Source organism: Tachysurus vachellii, chromosome 8 (assembly GCF_030014155.1).
Source record: "Tachysurus vachellii isolate PV-2020 chromosome 8, HZAU_Pvac_v1, whole genome shotgun sequence".
Classification (NCBI taxonomy): Eukaryota; Metazoa; Chordata; class Actinopteri; order Siluriformes; family Bagridae; genus Tachysurus; species Tachysurus vachellii.
The window spans coordinates 20,551,640-20,575,108 of record NC_083467.1 but is presented as its reverse complement, the minus strand read 5'-3'; the positions used below and the strand labels follow the sequence as shown (position 1 = coordinate 20,575,108).

The following is a 23,469-nucleotide window of genomic DNA, read 5'->3' as shown; positions in this document are numbered from 1 at the left end:
GGGTTTTGTAGCTACAATTGTCCTTTTTTTTTCTGTCACCATCTTCACCACAGATTTTTCTTTGCTGTCAAATGCAATAAATCCTAAACAATTGGCAAGCATCTTAAAGGACTACAGACACATGTACATATATTGCTGGATAAATCATCAGGGTTATGACATTTTGAATTTGTTGATGGAATTTAGTCTATTTTATCACACTTCCAATTTGCTATTTGGATTTGTCTAATTAATAAAATAATGCCAGTGATTTTGTTCATTTAATGCGCTCTGCTGTAAATAAAATCCGCTCATGGTTTGAAGGACAAGCTCACCAAGCTCTCACTTGCACCTTAATAGTGTACTATTTAAGTATTTAATAATAGCCTCAAATGCATTATGTAGCATGTTTAGTGTATTTACTGTCAAGCCAATAAATTAATTAAATTAAAATAAGAGCAATTTCAATATTGAAATGTTAGCACTAAAACTCAGTACTAAATATGGCCCATAGAGCATACTTGCTCTTTGCTAACAGACTCTTAAAAGCATAATTTTAGTTTTAACATTATAGGCTTCACTGAACTTTTGTCACAAAACCGTACATTTTCCAGGTTGCTTTTTTCACACAGACTTCAAAAATCAATAACTTTATCATGAAAGAGTTAAACAAATGTTATATGCATTAGACAGGCTGTTAGAGCAGAAAAGAAGTGAAGGTTTTATGTGAAAGATAATGATGTAGGACTTCGGTGTCTTTGGGAGTCAAAAAATGATATGTGTGGGTTTTGTTTTTAGATTTTTCCAGGTTTAGAAATGACTGTCTTTACAAAATTTATGAGCATGACTTACAGCTGCCAGCTCCCTCTCCTCGAAGATCCTAGTTAGGACGAGTCTGCGCAGCGGCACGGTCATGATGAGAATGAAGGGGAAAGCCAGGGATACCACAGTGGACTTCACCACCCACAAGAGCGCAATACATAACAGCTGGATTATTGTGAACATGTTCATACGCCATGTTTTCACCTAGGGACACATGAGAAAAAGTGATACTAGTGAAAAGAGGCTTACTCACAAATATTGATGATAAGTTTAAATGGACTAAAAAAGAAATTGAGGTTTTGGGCACCACCTAGTGGGTACATCTAAAGGATTTATAGGGTACAATCATAAAGTGAGCGAACTTTTCTCAAAGGAAATAAACAAAAATTCTTGAATTTATTGTTTAAAATAAGACATTTCCCACAAACTGGTTCAACTCTATACAACTTATTCATTACATTTATTTAGTAATTAAGAAGATGCGTTTATCCAATGCACTCTAATTGAATCCAAGCATACAGCTGTTAAAGGAACCCCCCCAAACTTGATTTCCTCCAACTAAGCAGAAACAAGTGCTGCATATTTTTAAAAGGGCAGAGGAAATCTTATAAATGCTTTCCCAGTCATGTCTCCTTACTTTAGTGACATAGTTGTGATCAGGATGGTGTTTTGCAGGTGTGACCATGAGTGTGATGCGCTCATAGAGCTGGATGCCAGTCAGGGAGGTGATGCCCATGTACAGAAAAATACCAAAAAGCACAGCCAGAGGAATATGCCGCAGCACATCTGTCATCACAATGGACATGCCTGCAGGTTTCAGAAAGAAGTACAGATATATTAGCATAGGCAAGCATGAAATAACGAAACAAAATACAATGGCATGGTGCAAAATCATCATCAAATAAAATCATTTTTATTTATTTATTTATTGTTATTTGTTCAACTTTGCTAAACCTCTCTTACCCACAAGTATGGACACAAACATTCCAGTTAGTCTCTGCTCTTTAACCTCCTGGATCATGGGCTTTTCTCCAGGAGCTGTAGCTTTGCTCATTACTGTCAGAGCATTTACATGAGTGACAGAGCGCACAGTGGCAGCTGTCAGCCATGGCAGACCGAAGAGTGGGCAGAGAGCACCCAGTGTCACGATCAGCAGCAGATCCAAGTGGAAACCTGAACCCTTCAACAAGCGACGCTCTTTCTTATTTACTATCAGCCTGCAGAGAGAGACAGAAAGAGATATAGAGTTTAATGTTACCCTTAATGGCAATACCATACTAAAGATTCTTTTCAGCTAATGTATGTACAAGTATGTGGCTGTAATGATACTCCATAAGATAATTCTTATTGTCTTAACTGCACTGACCACTTTATTTTGAGCCTTAAAATACACAGTATGTGCCCATGTTTGGAGGTTTTCTTGCCACCATCAACTCTGGTTTGCATAGCTCTACAGGATCCATTAACTCACAGCCACCAAACATGGCCACTGGCCACTCAGTCACCAGACATTTAATAAGACACACCTGTTGCACATCTGATCTTTATGGTATTGATTCTTGTTTGTTTATTTAGTTTCTACTTTTCCTTTTCTCTGTTTCCGCTGTTGACCTTGGACTGTTTAACTAGAATATTGGATTACTGCTTTGTGTTCCAATACTTTTGATTTCCTCTTCCTTTACCACTTTTATGTTGCATTGTTAAGTCTGTTAATTTGTTTATCCCTTGTCCTCTTCCCTGTATGTTAGTCACACTTTGACTTTACTGTTTTTTTGCTGTAATTTAACTCTCTTGCATTTGCATCCTGCCTAATTTGTAGGAAATTTACAAAATTCCTGAGATTACTGTATATTCCCGTAAAGCTGCTTTGTGGATGTCTTAAAAGCGCTAGACAAATAAAAATGTATTTAACTGAAATTCAAACACTTTCTCTCTTATCAGAAGCAAGTATTCCAATAAGCATTCATTACTGTTTTTAGTTAAATACATAATGTATTACAGCTAAATAGCAATAAAACAACTCTACAAGTGTATATAACAAAAACTGTGTATTTTAAATAAAACATTAAAAACCTTCCCCTTACTAACAATATCTTTTGGTTAGACTCGATTCTTTTAGCAATTCACATTCATTTTTATGAGTCACTTGCAATATATGTCATTATTCAAAACAACCCTATACTTGTTTTCATATCGCATGCAGGATTTTTCTGAACAAGCAAAACATGTCATAAACTTGTCATGGGACCATCTATCATTAGAGAAGCAAAAAAAAATTAATAAACTAGCAGCAAAAGACTCGATCGGAATGATGATTTGCTCTGGTTAAAAGGCAGCTCTAAGTACTAATAAAAAATGAGATAAAAGAAAGTCCATAGATTCTACAATGTGCAACTTATGTGTTTATGTAAAAGTAATGAATATTATTGCCTTAAAATTATTTGTTCTATGTACTTTGGAATTTTTAATTTAAAATTCACATCACATCCCAGAAAAAATAATGGGTTTGAATGCTTTGTTGAACTTGCTTCTTGGTTTGGATTAGATTAGAGTTGATTACTATGGTTAGATCTGTGGTAACAAAATGTCCTCTGTAAGAACAACATGTAATGTAAATCCGTTGTGTCACCGTAGGATTTTAATTCGGTGTAGATACAAGAAAAACGCAAAGACACTGAATGTAATCCTCACGTTGTAATCTGCGTTTCCATGAAGATGAGGATGAAGACGAGAAGGGCGGGCACTACAGAGGCTCCCATCATCCATGTGGGGAAGGCCTGTTTGTCTCCAAGTGGGTTGATGAACCAACCTCGTTTGTCGGGAGATGTGACCGAGAAACCAGAGGGCACGTTCAGTTTCTGCAACCACAAAAACACTGATGCTCAGATCCCAGTCCTCGCTGGTTACTGAGCCATGCCAAACATTTAACCGCATTCTAATATGCACTCTGAAAGAAACCTGGCTTCAATTACAGGCAAGTATTTAATAAAGCGTATGAGCAAGCAGAGGACATCAGAATACACACTGTTGCTCAATAGTTTAGATTTTAGCATTTTTACCTGTGTGTAAGTGTCAGGGATGCAGAGGTCCACGACTACAGATAGCAGAATAGAGATGGGTATGCCAAAATCTCCAATAATTCTCCTGACCTTTAAACAACAAAATAGAGAATCAGTATAACTTGAAAAAAAAAAAAAAAGCAGTATGACTTCTCGAGGACCTATATACTTGTTTGCTCTCTCTCTCTCTCTCTCTGTGTGTGTATATATATATATATATATATATAAAATTTACAGTTATATAAAAACTAAAATCCAGCACAATGTTGCTATATAACAAATTGAAACATTTTGATGTAAAATAAAGGCATTGGGCAAAACATACAAGATGTTCATGTCTTGTATGTTCAACATTAAAAACTTTGTCTTAACAGTATAGTAATTCTTATACTTGTTTGCTTTGCTTAGGCTGCAGTTATACACTGTGCTAGCTAAAAAGCTTGCCATGTGTTATTATATTATGCTAGTTACCACGTTTTAGCATAGTTTCCAAGCAACCTAAACAATACACTGGGCAACACATTGGTGCTTTTATTTGCCTTGTGGTTTAATTAATGAATGTGTGCTGTGTCCACACATGTACATCTAAAAGACAACATATCCTTCCCCCAGGACCATGGTGCAACATGATATAGTAATAATACAAGTGCAGTACAACTCAATAAAATGACAATCCCATAAATACACAGAACATTATTTGGGTATAATCGCACCACAATACAGAAGGATAGGTGTGGAGCGTTTACCTTGCCACCAAGGAAGCGACTATTGCGGAATTTTCGAAGGAAGAAGGCCACAAAGAAGGTTCCCAGCATGAGCACAAGGGAGAGTAGGGCAGTGTTGGGCTGGTTTAGAAGAGGACTTGCAGTCTGAAAAAGATTTTCTGATTCTGTGTGTCCATGCACAGGGGGGTCTGGAGAGACTGGGTAGCTCTTCATCAGAGGGTGTTCCTGGAATACCTGCGACCAAAACCAAAACGTCACTGCCACCGTAATCAAAAAGACTGCATCCAAGTACTCTAATTCACAATATACTCATACTAAACATCCTTTTAACATATTTATTAAAATCTGTCTTTACTCTAATAAACCTGTATCCTGTAATAATTTATAATCTCACTATCCGTTATATAATATATAAAGAAGTTGGATACTTGGATAGTTGGATACTCTAAGCAATCCCACCTAAGGATCTACATAAATTTCGACTACTAAAAGCAGTAAAGAAAAAAATTAAATGAATAACGTAGTTAGTATTTAAGTTTATATTGTCTGTCAAACACTCCTTGTTGTGTTTTATTGTCTGGGCCAATTACTGTAACATAGTGTAGTTTAGCATTCTAAATGTAATCAGTTATGGGGTGTTTCCATAGAAACAGCTAAATTCTGAGACTGAGCAGTTAAAAAATTCAGATTTACACATACAAACCATTAATTCTACCTTTCAGGGCACACGTGCTTGACATTTCGGTTATATCCTCAAGAGGAAATAAAGGTACTGTACCATTTGAAGGTTGTTGTACACAATTAAAGCTTTTAATTTTTTTTTGTATCACAGGAGCACTTCTACACCATGTATACACCATGCGCACAGTTCATTTCTCAGACAGTGTTTTAAATAGTGTGATTTCCAATTTAATACACATGGATTTAATCATTAAATAAGTTGGTCAAATTGTGATGGTGTGCACTGAATTATTACCTTGAAGAGCTTGGAGAAGGTCTCAAAAATAAAGATGAGGGAAATAAGAAAGGCAAAAATCTCCTGAGTGAAGGGTGAGATATAACGCACAAGGAAGCTGCCTTCTGCCGCTACAATCACCAGAACAATAAAAATGAGCCAGAAGCCGATCCACACTCGACCCGTGAGGTACTCAAAGCCCTGTGACTGGCAAAACTGATCCAAAAGAGCAGAGAAATAAATACTTTAAAGACAGCCCAATTTAGTGCAAGCTAAAATTTTAATGCAGGAAAACGTTCTGAATATTTAATTGGTTGAACTGCCATATCACTGATTATTTAACTAAAACCATGTGTGCAAAGTGGTGTTTTAGTCATGGATTAAACTTTAATTCCTGGATAATCTCCAGTGAGTGAGTCAACATCATATCGAGCTAAAGTCTAAAAGATTACCGTCATTCTAACACATTCGGTATGAAGTAATATAATAAGCTATGAAACTTTCACCACTCAGTAAGTCCATGGTATTGAGCACTGACAAATCTGTTAGGTGGGCTCTGTGGCTATGTGGTCTAAGGGGAGTTTACCTTGTAGAAGGCCTCCTCAAATACCAGAAGAGGCCCAGAGAAGCCTATAATGAGCAGTGGCTGTCCTGCCAGCAGGGAAAACAGAACCCCGACCGCTGATGTCGAGATAATGAGCTCAGACACCCCCATCATACCTTGAGTCTTCTCTCCTAAATAAACCAGAACATTGGTGTCTGAACACATTTTTTATGGTAACAAATCCAAATGAAACTTACTTGTGACAGCATATATATATATATATATATATATATATATATATATATATATATATATATATATATATACATATATATATATATATATATATTACTGACTGAGTAAAGTTGAATGTTGAATGTGTATATATATATATTTATATAGAAATAAACCTCAGTCTCATAGTGAGAACATTCAACTTTACTCAGTCAGTAATGGAAGATCAGGATAAAACTTCACTTATTTTCCTATGGGTACAGTGGATCCATAACCTGTCCCAAAAAAACTGGGTAGGACTTAGGAATACATAAAAGATGTGACACCAGTCCTTTGCAGGGCTCCATGCGCTAATACAGACACACTCAAGGTCAATTTTATGGCATAGCTAATCCACCTCCCAGCATGTTTGAAAGAAAGGAAGAAACTAGATAGTCTTGAGGCATGTAAAACCCAGCACTGGCAGTAACCTGAGCTCAGGATTGCTGGCAATGATTAGTACTTTAATTTATTTTATTTTGATCCAGCTCATGGCTGGCCCCTGTCCAGGGTGTCCCCCAGCTTGTGCCCTGAGTCCCTTGGGATAGCTTCTACTGTAGGTTGCCATGACCCTGTGTTGGATAACATATATGTTATCCACAGAAAATATATAGATGGATGGATGGATGGATGGATGGATGGATGGATCCAACTCATATAGAACCTTGAGTATAATTGTTTACTCCTAGATAATAATTTAAAATGTGAGTAATAAAAAGATATTAAAAACTGTATAGCAGACATTTCAATTACCAAGCAGTCCCCCGAAAGTGATGGTTGGTGAGAGGGCAGCAAAGTAAATGAAAATCACAGCGGCGATACACTGCGTATCTACTGCATCCTTTAGATCGCTTAGATAGTGCGGGTAGCGGCGTCGAATATCATGGATAAGTCCTCCAAATGGTATCCCAGAGCGTTTGAGTGGGTCCACCTCCAGTTCCTCATCCTCCTGATCATCTTGACTGAGATCTAACACAGAGCACAGGATACTCATTAGTACTCATTTCAACTGTTATGTTTAGTGAAAGCTCATTTTTACAATTGAAATTAACTGAAATGCATTATGCCATGCCAAATGAAAGTGAATATTTTAAATGTCAGTAGAAGAAATTGAACTAGATAGGACTGAACGGGATTACATCATTCAACAAACCTCTATGGAAGGAAATCATGGGTTATATCCAGACACACACACACACACACACACACACACACACTATTCAATTCCATTCAGTTTAATTTAATTTATTTGTATAGCACTTTGGAAATTTGTCACAAAACAGCTTTACAGGAATGTACAAATTCAGGATATAAATTATAAATGTTAAATTCAAATTAAATAAAAATTAGCAAGCCAAAGAAAACAGTCATGGAAAAACTCCCTGACATGATATTAGGAAAGACTCTTAAGAGGAACACACTAGCATCTGACTAGTGTCAGAATACTGGTCCATAATTTCCATAGATACAGTATTTATTATGCTATTTTATTTTACGTTAAAATTATACCTGTAACACCACTTTTCATAGCACCTTTTTATCACAACCTTTTCCAGCAGAGGTGACATAATCTAGTGAAGTTTATAATCACACAAACTCGAAACAGTCCAGGGAGCATGAGTCTTTGAGATGGCAACACTCCCCATTGCGTTATCATGCTACTGTATGTCTACTAGTGTTGCCAATTTTGTGCCAGATTTGTGGATAGAAATCACACTTACATTTGGTCTCCTGATTAGGTCCTGCCACTCCAGTCATGCTCTTCTTATTCTCTCTCTCCTTGCGCTTGCGTAGCATCTGCTTCTGGAAGGAGGCCACCGTCTTCAGAAGGTCCTTGCCCTCTACGTCTGAGGGGGGAATCACAATGCTACAGTCCAAGAACTCATTAATTCCATTCAGTAGATCCTGACGGTCATCAGCAAAGTAGGCCACTTCATGGAAGTTCTGAAAAGAGGGGGGTAGATAGAGCTATCACATAGAACTGCCACACCATGCCACTGGTTTAATACTGCTTTGTGCTTGAGCAGATACCACACAAAAAGTCCAATGTCAGAATCTTACAAAATTGAGACAAGCTTCTGTTATAGCAGGGACATCAACAAACTACATGAGACTATGTTACTCGAGGAGTAGAAATGATAATGTCATTTACTGCAGTGATTTCAAATCCTGATCTTCAAATGATATCCTGATACACCAATATGCATGTCATGTCATGTCATTAACAGGCACAATCTACTCATCTTGAAATGCCCTATGCAGTTTTTTATTGTTTTATTTCTAAATGTTTTTTTTCTTGCAGGTGTCACTGACTGTAAAGAACCAATAATGTCCATTAGAACAACCTACAGTATGATTTTTATATTTAAAACTAAACTTGACTTGATCTGTCCTGCAACTGTTCTCACCCAATAATCATTCTACTTCAATAAAGCCTACTTTACTGGACTTACTTGCAGTTACACAAAAAGACAATGCACAATGTACAATGTATAAATAGTGCATGGAGTATTTGAAATACAAATCAGAGGACTAACTTTATCAGACATGAGTGTGGAGAAGGAACGTCCAATTTCATGATAGTCCATGTTACCCTGTGATGGACCGAGTAGCACAAAAATAAAGCGCACAGGAACTGGAACCTCCAGAACCGATTCCAAGAGGACTGCTTCATTCAGGCGCACAAATGCCATTGCAGGCTGCTCCAGAAACTCCACACAGCCTAGACACACAGACATTTGTGTTACTATCCTTAGAGCCTTTCACTGTCGTAATGGTTAATGCAGCAAATTAATGATATACAGTGTATTCAGAAAGAATTCAGAGCCCCTTCACTATTTTCAATTTTGTTATGTTTAAGCCTTAATACATATTCTTATTATTTTTTCACAAGATATAAAGGCTTGCCTCTGTCTCTTTCGCTCTCTCCAGATGAATCCAATCATAAAAGCTTTATTATTTTCATAACGAAAATTTGTCGTGACAATATAGAATAGGATACTTCAGCAAGGTCATAGTAAAGTGTTATTGGCACTCTGTGATGTGATGACTTAACTTAATCTTTGGTTTTAAAAATAAAATGAAAGAGAAACAAAAAACCTGAAGCAATCCTTTGCTTACCCACTAAAACCACTGTGGCCTCAGCATCCTTGGGGATCTTTGCCAGCAGTTTCATAGATCTGGCTGCAGCGTGTGCCTCTGCAGGAACGGGGTGCAGGTTTTTCTTTCATTAACAGGAGAAAATAGTTAGTAACGTATTAATGTTAAACACTGGCTGCGGTCAAAGTGTTTTGGCAGGCGGTGTGCACAAACGTCACACTATGGCTATATTAAAGATTACAGCTCCACATGTAAGTCTGCATATGTGTTCGTTATTGCTCTTTAGATTTAATGAACCGTTTTGCCTGTCTTTAATCAAGAGGTATAAATGTACAGGACCAGGATACCAACTTGCCAAATGGTCATTCATTATAAAATCATTTAACATCATGACTTTTTTTATATGTTTTATGGGCTGAATGTGCCAAAATTTTCAGCCATGGAGATATTAAAACTTTCACAGATATTGTGTCAGGAGGCTTTAACAAGAATCACCTGTGTACCTCAGAGTAATGCACATGTGCTGGTATAAACGCAGTCATTACAGGTCCTTCTAAAGGTGCAAACACACCATCATGTCAAAAAGCATATGCACAAATCTCTACTGCATGAGTGGATAAATGGAGCAATCTTCAAGTGAAATAAAGCTACCTTTTACCTACCTATTAGGGTCAGTAAGGGATCACAGAATGTGTCATCCGGGTAATAAGAAGATCTGTGCTAAGGTTTAAGCCTAGTCAGCATGTGCATGTCGCAGCACGCAACTAAACAAGAGATCCATGGAAAAGTTGCCAAATAAAAGTAAAGTACGAGATGTAGTCATCATTTAATTTGATGTTCTCTGGCTATGCTGAGACATGGATTTGGTAAGGCAGCTTTTAGTTATAGTGCCTCATGATCATCGCCTTACACAAACATCTAAAAAACGTTTTATTTGGGAATTTTTTAATAGCTTATTTTGCAGCACTGTTATAAGCATTAATTGTTATATCTTGCGTCTGAAAACTCTTTGTGGTTGCTAGTGTGCCGTTTAGCCAGTGTTCACTTGTAACAGAGAGTTGACTACCCTGGTTAAATAGAGATTCAATTTAAGAAAATAAGCAAAATAATCAAACACCTCTTTCTCGTGCTCTGGTGATTTCGTGGTGTCGTGGTCCTGGGCCACAAGCGGCAGGCTTGTGTCATGAACATGGTTGTGATTATGACGCAAGCTGCCCAAGCTGGTGATTGAATGGTTTCGGTGGAAACGGCCCTCCTTCTCATCATTTGGGTGACTGAAATAAAGGAAGGTCATGTCAAATAGAAAATCATGTTTTTCCCAGTTCTCACATATCTCTGTCAACTCTAATGTATTCTTTTTGTTTTGTTTCATTCGGGAACATGTGTTCTGCCCTGCAAGACAAAAGGACAAAATATGCCCATGTTCATGTTGATCTTGGTTTGCGTGTATTTATGATAGTTCCAGCTTTGGGTTCAATATAAGCAAAGCAAACAAAGAAACCCCACATTACATTATATCAAAATCCAAATTGCAAACCAAACCACATTTTCCATTCAAGCTGAAGAAATCATGCCAAAGAAATCAGTCAGAATTGCAAAAGCTACAAACAGGCCACATGTGGGCCCGATAACATCAGGGGCTATTTAAACAGAAAATATGAGTTGTCAGTCCACAATGACATATAAACATGTGCACAAAGTGATGTGAAGCATTATTATCACTATTTTTGAAAAGGAATCCTTTTTTTTCTTGAGTACCACATTGTGTGCGCTCTGAAGTCGACTGATGAATCAGCTTTTCCACTCACAACATGCTGTATTAGTGCTGGAGCTGGTACTGTTAATGCAAACCAAGAATTTGTCAATAACTGTCCCACTTTTCATTCAGATTGAAAGGAAAAATAGTGTATAATCATAGGTTTGGTTGGATGATTACAAATAGGATGCATAAATGTTCGTTTTGGAGGGTTTTTAATATTGTAATTCTGACATGGAGAATATATTTTATCTTTCATAATCAAATTCTTTACTGTTTCTTCCACCCCGATACATGCCTTTAACTCTAAATGACCCCTAAGTGTAAACAACAATGTGAATTTGTGTGTTGTGCCCTGCAATTGGTGTATTCTCGCCTCATATAGTGTTCCTTGAATAGGCTCTGGATCCATCATGAACCCTGTCCTGGATAAAAGGGTTAGTGAATATCGAATGAATGAATGAATGAATGAATGAATGAATGACAGATAAATGTTTTCACATTTGCTTTTTCCCTTTTTAGCTGCTCAAAAGATATATTGTTAACATTATAAGTAACAATTTAACTCCTACTTAAAATGATACAAGCACCTACAGTATAAAACAGCACTTGCGTCTAGATTAAAGTTACATAATTTTCCAAGTTACAAGATGTTTTTAGCCTTCAAAAATCCCTCTCAGTGTAAGTGTTTGGTTTACAGGCAGTCACAAAGGTAACATTAAATGTTGTTGTCATGATAATAATAATTCTGCCATTAATTCAAATCATCAGCTCTTAGTTCCAAAACAGCAGCATTTTGGTGATGAAAACAGATCTGGTTCAAGAATCTTCATCTTTTTTGCTGTTAAATGGTGACAATGTACAAGAATCTGGCAACTTGTCTGTGGAAAAGGGCAAACAGTGTTGTGGGTTTTACCCCATACACATATGCTGTCAACATAATGCCAGCTACTGACATCAGGGCTCTTGTTAGATCCAAGCTTATCTGGTTGTCTAAAATATTTAAAATATTTAAAATATTAAAAATATTAAAAAGCGGTATTTTACTACAGTTCCGATGTTTACTCAGGAACAGAAGGAATAGGGTTACAATTATTTGCTGTTCATTAATCTTATCAAGAATGACATTATTCATTAAGCTTTAGGAAGAAACATTTTTTGTGTCAGTGCAAGTGTGCCGGCCCAGAATATAAGTGTGTACTTGTGTGTTATTACTGAGCAATAGATCTGCTCCAATAAATAGCTACAGGTGCTCCATCTGGCTGTAGACCACCTAGGGAGTTAAGGATATATTTGGATCAGACCTGTAAATGACTGTAATGTCTGGGAAACATAATGCACCTGCAGGAAAATGAAGCCAGAGCCATGTCCATGAAATGTTCTGCATTAAAATAAAGCTAACAAACTAGACTGTGAGAAGACTCTCTCTCTCTCTCATTTTCTACCGCTTATCCGAACTACCTCGGGTTACGGGGAGCCTGTGCCTATCTCAGGCGTCATCGGGCATCAAGGCAGGATACACCCTGGACGGCGTGCCAACCCATCGCAGGGCACACACACACACTCTCATTCACTCACACAATCACACAATACGGACAATTTTTCCGGAGTACCGGAGTACCCGGAGGAAACCCCCGAGGCACGGGGAGAACATGCAAACTCCACACACACAAGGTGGAGGCGGGAATCGAACCCCCAACCCTGGAGGTGTGAGGCAAACGTGCTAACCACTAAGCCACCGTGCCCCCTGTGAGAAGACTCAAACTAGACTATTACTGACATTTATTTATAGTGTAAATGACTAGAATGCAACTGGAATCTAAAATGTGGTAGATATCAAGAACATGGACTATGCACTTACAGTAGGTCAGATTTAGTCCCCCCTTTTGCTGTTATAATAACCTCAAGTACAAATGCACATTTTTAATTTTCTATGAATTTTATATTCCTGTAAAGCTGCTTTGCAACATAGTCAACTGTTAAAAGCACTATATAAATAACATTGAGTTGGATGAAATTTAGTGAGGTCAGGGATTGATGTTGGTGAGATGAACTTAGGGTACAGTCTAGATCTAGTTCATCCCAGGCTTGTTCTCTGGGGTTGAGATTAGGTCAGTGTAGGTGACATGAGTTCTTCCATTTCCACCTTGGCAAACCATGTCATAGTCATCCATGATGGCTCAGATTAGGGACTGGTGGATCCCAATCTTGGACCTCCTCTGTACTCTGGATCATATACTGTAAATTCAGCAGGATGTCCACAATCAGACTAAATAACAACAACACATTGTTCTTTCTTTGTTCTTTTCTGTCTCTTAAGAGTCTGGGTTCCCTAGAAGGCCACCCTTCCCTACAGACGTGGATATGCATCCATGTTCCCAAGAAAGAAAGAACCTAGTCAGATGTTTCCCAATGGTGCTAAGGAGAATCTGCCCTTCTACAATCAATAGCAAGATAATTCACTGAATTGTCTACCTAGAGTATCTGCCTTAAGCAAATCTCCATAACATTTTTTTTTTAGATACTAAACCTTGAAAACAAGACTGCATTTAAACATCCTTGGCATGCTCACTGGCATCACTGCAGGCTTTGGTGGTAGAACATATATCTAGAACTTAATAGATATCTGAAAGCTAAAGATCCAAAATAGAACTATAAGAGATGTATGGAACACACACAGTGGATCACTTGACCACATAGGTTAGAACATTGTCCATTACTTAAAGAGCCTGGAATATTAAATTTTATTGACAGCTTTTAGAATGTGAGTTGAAACTCAACAAATATGTTCTGATTTATAAAACACTTTACAGCTTTAAATCATATGGCCACAAAATTAATGAAAAATCGCAAAGGCAATGTGTCATCATATTGCTCTTTCAGACAGTTTAACCAAAACAATCTTTCATTAAGCTCATATGTGTGCTATTTTCTAGCATTTAGGAAAACGAGGTCATTCTCTAAAAGGTTCACCGCTTCATCTGTAAAGCATTAATTCTCTGTGGGTAAGACCATGCAATATTCATCATACTAGTCTTCAAGCAGGGTGCTGGCTGCTAAGACATCACTGAATGGTCCTGATGCACTAGATGAACCCAACAAGCACTGAATGTGACCCAAAAGCCTGCACGCAATCTAAAGATCACACATTCTAACCTCACAGATTAGTTTCGGGGTGATTTTATAAGACTAAATTCCACAGAAGAAAAGATATCTAACATTCCAACTTTTAGTTGCTATCTTTTGAATGCAACTAAATGTAACCTCTAAAAAAACAAATAAGGATTTATTGAATCAATGATATGCCATATTTATGAATTAGAGAAGACTGTTGTTATCTCAAGCTTAAAAAAGGTTGCACAATCACACTCAAACAATCACTAGTCAATGTAGACAGCAAGTTGGGGAAATGGCACAGAGTGAGAGGCCTACAGCAGTGCTGGTCAATAACATCCCTGTTTGCTATATTGATGTGTGAGTCTCTGACCTGTGTTTCAGCAATAATGCACGTAGCACATTGGCGCGGTCCTCAGCTCTGATCTGGTCTGAGATGATCATGGTTTCCACTAGCAAGTGAGCAATTCCAGGAAGCGTTGTCTGGTCCAGGTCTAGCATTATGGCACCTAAATATTTAAAAGATCAACCATTTAATTGCTATATCAATACCCAAGATATGCACATCTAAAATGCTTGCACAATCACACCTTTCCTAACTTGGTAGGAACAAAATTTGTCACAATTTGTCCAATCAAAGCAGAAATTGCAAAAGAATAAATATAAAAACAGTATGTTTAGTGTTTTAAGATTTTAAAGGATGGGTTACAATGTTTCTGTTATTTTGTTTGGTTTTTATTGGAAACACATCATGACCCTAGTGAAGCATTATGATCTTCCTGAAATCTATTCATGACTATGAAATCATGAAATAATGACAACAGGTGCCAATTTGCCTAAAGTGCTTATGTAATAGTTTGCTCCACATCATTCTCATTATGCCACTTCACCTGGTGATATACTGCATTGTCAGCAGTAACAGTTTTATTGTTGGGCTATTAAAAGATCTCAGACCTCCAATCTAAAATCACATACTGTATACTATATGATCAAAAGTACTTAGACACGTAACCATCACAATTATATGTGCTTGTAGAACATCCCATTTCCATTCCCCCTTGTGTTGTATTTTGTAATGTGTCTATGGGGATTTGGGCTTATTCAGCCATAAGATCATTGGTGAAAAGCATTAGTGATATTGGGTGAGGCCGCTGTTCAGCTCAGGGCTCTGTTCCAAACCACTCGATTTCTTCCACACCAACCTTGGCAAGCCATGTCTTTATAGACCTTGTTTTGTGTACTGGGCATTGCTAAAACAAGTTTAAGCCCCTTAGTTCCATTGGAGGGACATTACAGCACACATACAGGCTAGACAATTCTATGCCTCCAGCTTTGTTGGGAAAGCCTCAACTAAGGATGTGATAGTCAGGTGTCCAGAGACCTTTGGTCATATAATGTTTTATAATAGCACAGACATGTCTGCAATGCACAGTGATAACTTTCAATAACATTCTAAAGGATAGTGTGTAACATGAACACACCACACTGTACTCAGAATGTGCAAAAAAGTGATGTACACATACCATGTGTGATGGTCCTGCGGAGTTCAAGCAGGCTCCGGAAAGACAGTGAGGCCACGTGAGGTTTGCCCCAGCGGTCCGTATCTTCCTCAACATCCTCCTCAAACTTAATCCAACGAGCCGTCTCCTTCCAGCGCATCTCCTGGTTCTTGTCCACAATCAGCTCGTTTAGCTCTACAAAGACCTAAAGATGCCAGAGTCACCTCATAAATGACTTTCACACATCATAATCACCAACCAATTCAGCCCATTCTACTGCTGTCCGGATTTCTCTTAAGACACTATGTACTATATGGATTTTTTTAGAATTGTATTTTTTATTAATTTCCCTGCTCAAACACAAAACCTAATTTGGTAGTCTAGACTAGTATCAGATCAGCAATATTCAGTGAAATACAGATTGTGTGATCACCACATCTTACAGAGAGGAGCCAGCTTCCTCTGGTTGAGCAGCTTGCCACAGTTTAATGGGAATCATTGATAAATAAACAGTGTGGCATGCTGTGGGGTTAAACAAGGTTTAGCTTGTGACTAATGGCAGATTTTGTGCACTTAATTCATTTGTCAGATCTGAGCGTGTCAAAGACGCCACTGATGGGGAGTACAAGTTGTGCTAATAAAAATAAAATTAATAGGGCCAGGGTGCAGTTGTATGGGAGTTACAGACTCTATTAAAACAACAAAGAACAAATATTGATTTTGCTCTGCTTTGAAGAAACCAGTGTAGATAAAGAGGTGAAATCTCCATAGGAAGCTGGATCCGTGACATAGTACTTAGTGTATTACAGACATGAAAGTTAGAAGATCATGTTGTCAAACTTTTCGGCAAACAAACTTTAAAACTGTATATAGACATATCTATTTTCTCTATATTCTCTAGGTCCTACTATTTTTTCCTATATAAATTCTATCTTAATAGTGAGAGGTTGAATTATGTATTGCAAAATGAATATTAAAGCTGCAAGCAGCATTTCCCAGGTTCAAGCGTTTAAGGCCTTTAGGGAGTTTAAGGCCTTAAAGGATTTTCACATACACAAAGTGACCCGCAAGTTACAGAGGGTGGCACCCGCTCCTAACCTAGTGTCTCTAATACAGAAAATCTTACCAACGTGTTGCACAATATATGTCATGTGAAGTACTCACCTGTCCAGAGTTCCCTAAAATAAACAAAGTCATATCCATAAATCGAAGAAACACAAGCATCCAGATGCAGAACGAGTGACCTGCAAGTCACGTACACAAAGTGACCGAATTCTTAAGATTCTGAACTTTCTCCTTCTGTTTCTGTCTCTGATTCTGATTCTAATTCTGATTCTGATTCTGGTTGATTGGTGGATCGACGGGTGATGTCACACAGGATAATGAAGATTGACAGGAGATGTCCAATGGTAGGGACCTGAAAAGTTTTGGGGCCCCTTAAGGACCCTGAATCAAAATTTAGACTTTTTTCGATAATTATTGACCTTGAGGCTCCAGAGAATATTACTGCACTGAATTGGTCTCGATCAGGCGAAAAACCTAGGACTATTTCGCAAAACTAGGTTTTGGACAAAATGCGCTATAGCGAAAAAAATTAATGGCAGAAATGAAATCGGAGATATACGTTTTTTAAGTCAATGATATAAAGCACTTGAGATTTGGACATACGGTTTAGGAGTTATGGGCACAAACGCGTTGTATGTATGTAAACCAGTATGTACAACGTTATCTGTCCTGCGTACTCTCAGGACAGTTCAAATAATGTAAAATATTAACAAATAAATCTATTCTTTGTTAAATAAGAACGCATGTTTCAATTTGTTTTTACAAGTCCACCACAAGTCTCTGTGAATTACCTGTTACTAAAGAAACCACTACATACTGTACGTTGTTGTTAAGGTTAAAGTTAATCGAGAGCTTCTAATCACTCGGAATCAAGAACGCACACAAGTTTACATTACTTGTATTGAATAAAATGGAGAAAAACATTACTGTACAATTTCTGTAGGTCATATATAATCTCATTTAAATCACACATATATAACATTTTTAAAATTTGACCCTGAAACCAAATTTTTTCACTTCCTTACAAAGTCTTATTCCTTTCATTTCTTGGCTATGGATATAATTTACATGCTTTCTGTCATCTCTCTTTTTCTTGCTCTTAATGCTGTTTATCATTCATCTCTCATGTTTATAACCCATGGTAAATATATCAAAGTTTTTTATACAGAAAATGATATGGCCCTCTCGATGGAAAAAAAAAACAGCACCCCTGATCAGTGTTTATTTATAAAGCAGTTCAGCCCAAACTGCTTTATATCATGTATCATCACATATAATCTATTACAGCGTACAAAACAGCTGTTTAGACCTCAGGTTCATTCTGACCAGGGAAAGTTTGTCCTCAGAGACATTGCTCCATATTACTGGAATAAACATCACAGAATCTTAAAACATGATGCTATTTTTACAAAGAAGAATTATAAATATTTACAGATTAAAAAGTAGTCTGTTGCTACTATCAAGTTTTATAGTTTCTTTCATGGAACTCTGTATTTGAACAGAAAACAGTGTGAATGTGAGATTGAACTAAATTTACAAGATTACATTTGTTTTATATGTATTAACTAAGATTACTGTATGTCTGTAGAGATACTGTATTGCTCAGTACAGTGGTCTTAGACTTAATCCTTCTATTTGGTACACAATATTACCTCATGTGTCTTTTTGTCTATCTTCCTCCTTTTCTTCAGGCTAGAAAGAGAAGGAGAGCCATTGTTTGCCCGAGTAACCTGACAACGAGATGACTTCTTGACCAAGTGTCGTCTTACTCCAGGATTGTCTTCAAACCGGTGACCTGCAAACAAGCGTAGAGTTTAAAATAACTGAAACAAGGAAAAAATAAACATGTTTGCGGTAACACCATAAATGTTCTCATTATAAACATGTTTTGACTGAAAGATTATTTAATTAAAGCTTTCACTTGAGCAAAAGAACACAGATTAGTGAACAGAGGAACATAGTCAACTTTGGCCAAAGGAATCTACAAGGCAGAACGAATTATTTTCTGTGGTTAAAGCCACAGGCTTCTCCAAAAACTGGCTCTGATGTAATATTATATCACTTCAACCCACAAACCAAGGTTCTTATTAAATTTGGAATAATTGAAGGCCCAAAGTCATGCATTCTCCCAGTAGCACAGAGCTGAGGGGACTAAGGGATCAGGCCATGCCAGGCCACAATAGGCCCTTGCTGTTTTGGGTTGTCACAGTAGCTGCAGGATGTGCCGTAAACAAAAGTACAGTGCTGTTTCTCTTTCTACAACTACATTCTGTTCCATGTCTTTCTGACCCTGAGAACTATAGCTTCAACACAACCCTCAATCTCCCTCAAACCCAGAGCCCACTCATCCCATAACTTCTCTCCTTGCACAGGGAGAATCCTGATAAACATGGCAGTCGTGCCTTTTGGCTGGACTCTGCTTGCATTGCTGTGGTAGAAGAGCAGAAGTCCTGAAATAGAGATTTCAGGCCAAATTTTAGAGGGTAAAACCAACTCAAGCCATAACTGCATATTAAACACACTTGAGAACCTCCATTATAGACTATAACTCATATAAACTAATATTGGTCTAGTTATTCAAATCCTGCTTACTGTATGTATTTTGTTACTAAAGAATTTATGTTTTTATAGAATAATATATATATATATATATATATATATATATATATAAGATGACGACAGGCAAGTAGTTTGAGCTAGAGCAAAAATTTCACCTGACCTTCTGTTTCGTTGACCAAATTTTGATAGCTAGTTAACTAACTAACATCTCCTTGCCTCATACTTAATACTAAAATTAAACAATTTAGTATTTGCATTCATACTTATTCCATTTATTCATTTTAATTAACCACTTTGAGACCAGTTCATCACAGGACACCACACACACACTGACACATTAATTCACATATACAAACAATTCAAGATTTAGCAGATTATTGGGAGGTGTGAGAAAACCCGAGAACTCAAAGGAAACACACATAAACAACAAGAACCTGTGAATTTCCATATAGGAGATGGTTATGCTATACTCTGAGCCACTGAACCATCTGATGATTTAAACATTTTAGAGTGTAAACTGCAAAACCTAAATGGTTTAGAGAAGATAAATCAGAGGTGTCAAGCTCACAGAAGAGGCTGAAATTCAAAGCATGGTCTAAGATGCGGGCCAAACTAGATTAACATTTATTCAACAATTCAAAACAGCCAGGCTACAATAATTTTTCTTAAAAAATAAATAAACTTAAACAATAAATAAATGTTTTTGAATAACAATACCATAAAGAAAAATGAAGAATATTTAAATATTTTTTTAATATATAAAAAGAATATTTTTCAGAAATAAACAAGCTAAAGAAAATTTGCAAATCTTTCAAATTAAACTGTCTTTTGATTTTCAAGCGGCAATTTTTTTTTAAAACAAACCAAAAACATATAGGCTATTTAGTTTTCTCTCTCATGCCATTTTGCCCAAGCCAGATGTTTGCCTGCAAGTTCAATCATGTTTGGGGCTAGGTTCTGAGCTTTGGAAACTCTCAGGATAGATTGGAGGTGTGCATCAGTGAGATGACTTGTGTGCGGCTTTGTTCAACTTCATTGCGGAAAAAAGTTGCTCACATAGGTACAGTATGTAGTACCAAAAATGCGGAGCATTTGAGCAGCTTGTAGGCGGAGTTGGGGAAGGGGGAGGGGCTGGTGCTCGCAGCTCTACGCTGCATGGCAGATGTTGCAATGCATTATGGGAATTGTAGTGAGTGGTGTGCATGCAATTTACCAGTAGGGCATTAATAATGGACAAATAAAATTAACTCGCAATTCTAGTTTGACTGTCTGAGATAAATACTTGTCTTGTCAAAGAAAGTGTGGTAGTATTTTATCATGTTATAAAATGCCACAATTGTATTCAGTAGAGCAGACAGCTCTGTAGAAACGAACGTGAGACTGAGGCTGTTTGTGGATTGTTACCCTGGCAGGGTAGATCTCCAGACAGGCTGATTGTTGCACAAACAGAGGTGCCCCAGTCAGATAGAGCAGAGGAGCTCAACCATTGGATAACCACTGAGACGGAGAAGCCCAGGAACTGCTGACAAAATGACAAAACCAAGGATGGCTTTAATGTTTAAATAGATTTCTTGTTTCCTGGAAGGTGTTCAAAGGCTGCTCCATTGCCAAAAGCATCAAGCTGACTGATGAATTTGAATGCATTACTGTCATGTCTCCCAAAGTAATGTCTCCCAACATTTACTTTACCCCAGTGTATACAAATTTTGTATACAGCATTGTTATCATCATGACAATGATCCAACATTTCAACTGCATTTATGTCAAAATGCCCTCAAATGTTCATGGCAAAAGCAAAAGTAACAGTCAGTTAAATGAGTTCATGTCTCACTCGAGCTAAATCCTGAACAAGGCATGCCTACCGATCAGTGTCTGTGAGTGTTCATGTGTCTGTGTGTTTGTGTCTGAATGGGATGACTTATTTGTTCAATAGCTTTCCCCACCATGTTGACAACACATCACCACAGGCTCACTTCAGTTGCAACATCAGTGAGCTGTGTGTGAGGCCTAGGCTTTACATTAATTAGCTTGTGTTTCCCCTAGGAAAATCAATAAAACATTTGATTTCAAAATTCCCATTGATCAATTTCCAATGTTGGGTTTCGTTTCCACCGAGTAGAGAACGCTTTCACAGAGCATAATCAGCTGAACAGAAAAAGCTACTGGAGCACATCTTGTCAAATGTTTGACTTTTTACCAGGTTTATATTCTTCAGAAATGTTCCATCTATAAACCAAAATGTTCTTTTAGTTTGTAGAGTTTGTAATGCTGAAAAAATTCACCTATCCAAGAATGGCTGGGGAATAATTGTTTTTTCTTAGACGATATAGCTTTCTTAAAATCTGAGGATAACCAAGCACTGCATTGGCTCTCCTTGTAACTTAAGTTATGCAATGCTTCCTGGAATAAATATGCCTATAAGAACCATGTTGTTGATAATACTCACGGATAGGTTCAACAGGAGAGTTAAGGTGACTGTGGATAGACTCCAGAAGGTCATAGTCATCAAAATCCAGGACAAACTCCTCAAAGTCTTCAAACCCATCCATGTGGAACATTCCGGAGTACTCCTCTTCTCCATTTTGTCCTTTCCCAACATTCTCCTTTGAATTCTCTTGTGGTTCAGCACTAGAAACTACTTGGTTCTCCTCCATATCTGTCATCTCCATGTCCAACGTTTCCACCCCACCCTAGACTGGTGGGATGCTTTCATCCAGAATGTGCTTTACTTGTTGACTGTTGCAAAGAGCGGCTGATATTTGTACAGCCCAGTGTTCTGGACCTCCGCTAATAGCTGACCGCCTCAAGTCAGATGGATGCAGAAGCCTGGCTCCACCAGCAGTGAAGGAACTTTAAGCTTTCTAGATCCTCTATATCCACTGGGTGGAGTTCGACAGTTCCAGTGGGAGTGCTACAATGCTACACATCTGTCGTCAGCAGAAAGATGCTTCTTCAAACAACAACAAAAAAATGTACAGCAAAAAAGTCAGCAGAAAACAAAATAAGATCAAATTGCTCTTCCCAACAAGATTACTTAGCATTTCCCCATTGTTTGATAACTCTGATCCTGAATAGTCCAATTAATTTGCTCAAATAAAGCCTTTCTTGATGGCTGGAAGCTCCTGAGATGAGGATCTGGCTTTCTGGGTAGGTAGCATTTCTTCTACTGTATGTGAGTGAATAGCCAGGACAAAAGAGTAGCCAAAACATCACACCAACTTTTTTTTTTCTTACTCCAACACAACCTATTGACTCCCTGTATTATTTCCAGTACTGATTGATTGTGCAGTAGTGCATGTATAAAAGTGCTTGCCATAGTGTTGTCCTGTTTTCAGCCCCCTGCATGGCCAGATCCAATAGTGCAAGCCAGAGGCCTGAAGCACTGTTGGCTTCCAGCTGAAAAATCCTTGTAGGGGATCCCAAGTACTTGAACAAAGCAGCAGCAGAAAGACAGAAAGAGCCTGAGGATGAAGAGTAGCCTGATATATGCTGAGCGCATGATTAGTGGCTTCGACCAGCTGAGCATCAGATGGAGGCGTCGGCTGATACATCACACTTAGTCAAACAACGTCCAGACACATGGAGCCTCACATTAGAAACAACACTGTCTCTACATCACAGGTCTCCATGGAAACCGTTCCCATCTCTGACAGACCTGAAATGCTCTTATGCACTCCACGTTTCATAAATACGTCAAAATAACATTCCAGAATAAAATATTTTTAAAGTCTTCAATCAGTATCAATTCTCACAGAATAGATAGAAATGCTGTTAATACAATTAGTTGACAGCAGGAGCTTAAACAATCAGATAAAATACCTATTTTAAAGCTTGTATCATTAGTTGATTTATCTTGCTATCTTGTTATTGCTCCCTGAAAAGGGTAAACACAGACACCAGATGTGTTTAGTACACTCGATTTAACTTGAATGAAACTATCAGGACAATTTGTCCAAACATACACCATTATCACATTTATCCTAATCATATCACAGACGTGGAAGTGATGTGAGGAGTGTA

General features: G+C 37.7%; 1 protein-coding gene across 3 annotated transcripts in view; it reads right to left on the bottom strand.

Annotated features, from left to right (window-relative positions):
* The window catches only part of slc4a3 (solute carrier family 4 member 3), a 71,027-nt gene that overhangs the window by 7,587 nt on the left and 39,971 nt on the right, over window positions 1–23,469 (bottom strand). For 2 of the 3 annotated variants that reach the window (XM_060876846.1, XM_060876847.1), the window contains 16 exons: window positions 18,543–18,685; window positions 15,850–16,030; window positions 14,700–14,835; window positions 10,574–10,730; window positions 9,478–9,580; window positions 8,895–9,079; window positions 8,079–8,301; window positions 7,111–7,326; window positions 6,127–6,275; window positions 5,562–5,756; window positions 4,607–4,819; window positions 3,861–3,950; window positions 3,493–3,659; window positions 1,765–2,018; window positions 1,439–1,608; window positions 832–1,005 (listed from right to left, as the gene is read on the bottom strand). In XM_060876846.1, the coding sequence (XP_060732829.1) occupies window positions 832–1,005; window positions 1,439–1,608; window positions 1,765–2,018; window positions 3,493–3,659; window positions 3,861–3,950; window positions 4,607–4,819; window positions 5,562–5,756; window positions 6,127–6,275; window positions 7,111–7,326; window positions 8,079–8,301; window positions 8,895–9,079; window positions 9,478–9,580; window positions 10,574–10,730; window positions 14,700–14,835; window positions 15,850–16,030; window positions 18,543–18,685 (2,756 nt within the window). Of the gene's footprint in view, window positions 1–831; window positions 1,006–1,438; window positions 1,609–1,764; window positions 2,019–3,492; window positions 3,660–3,860; window positions 3,951–4,606; window positions 4,820–5,561; window positions 5,757–6,126; window positions 6,276–7,110; window positions 7,327–8,078; window positions 8,302–8,894; window positions 9,080–9,477; window positions 9,581–10,573; window positions 10,731–14,699; window positions 14,836–15,849; window positions 16,031–18,542; window positions 18,686–21,895; window positions 22,270–23,469 lie in introns of those variants that run through there. The other variant, XM_060876848.1, reaches the window with a different exon arrangement.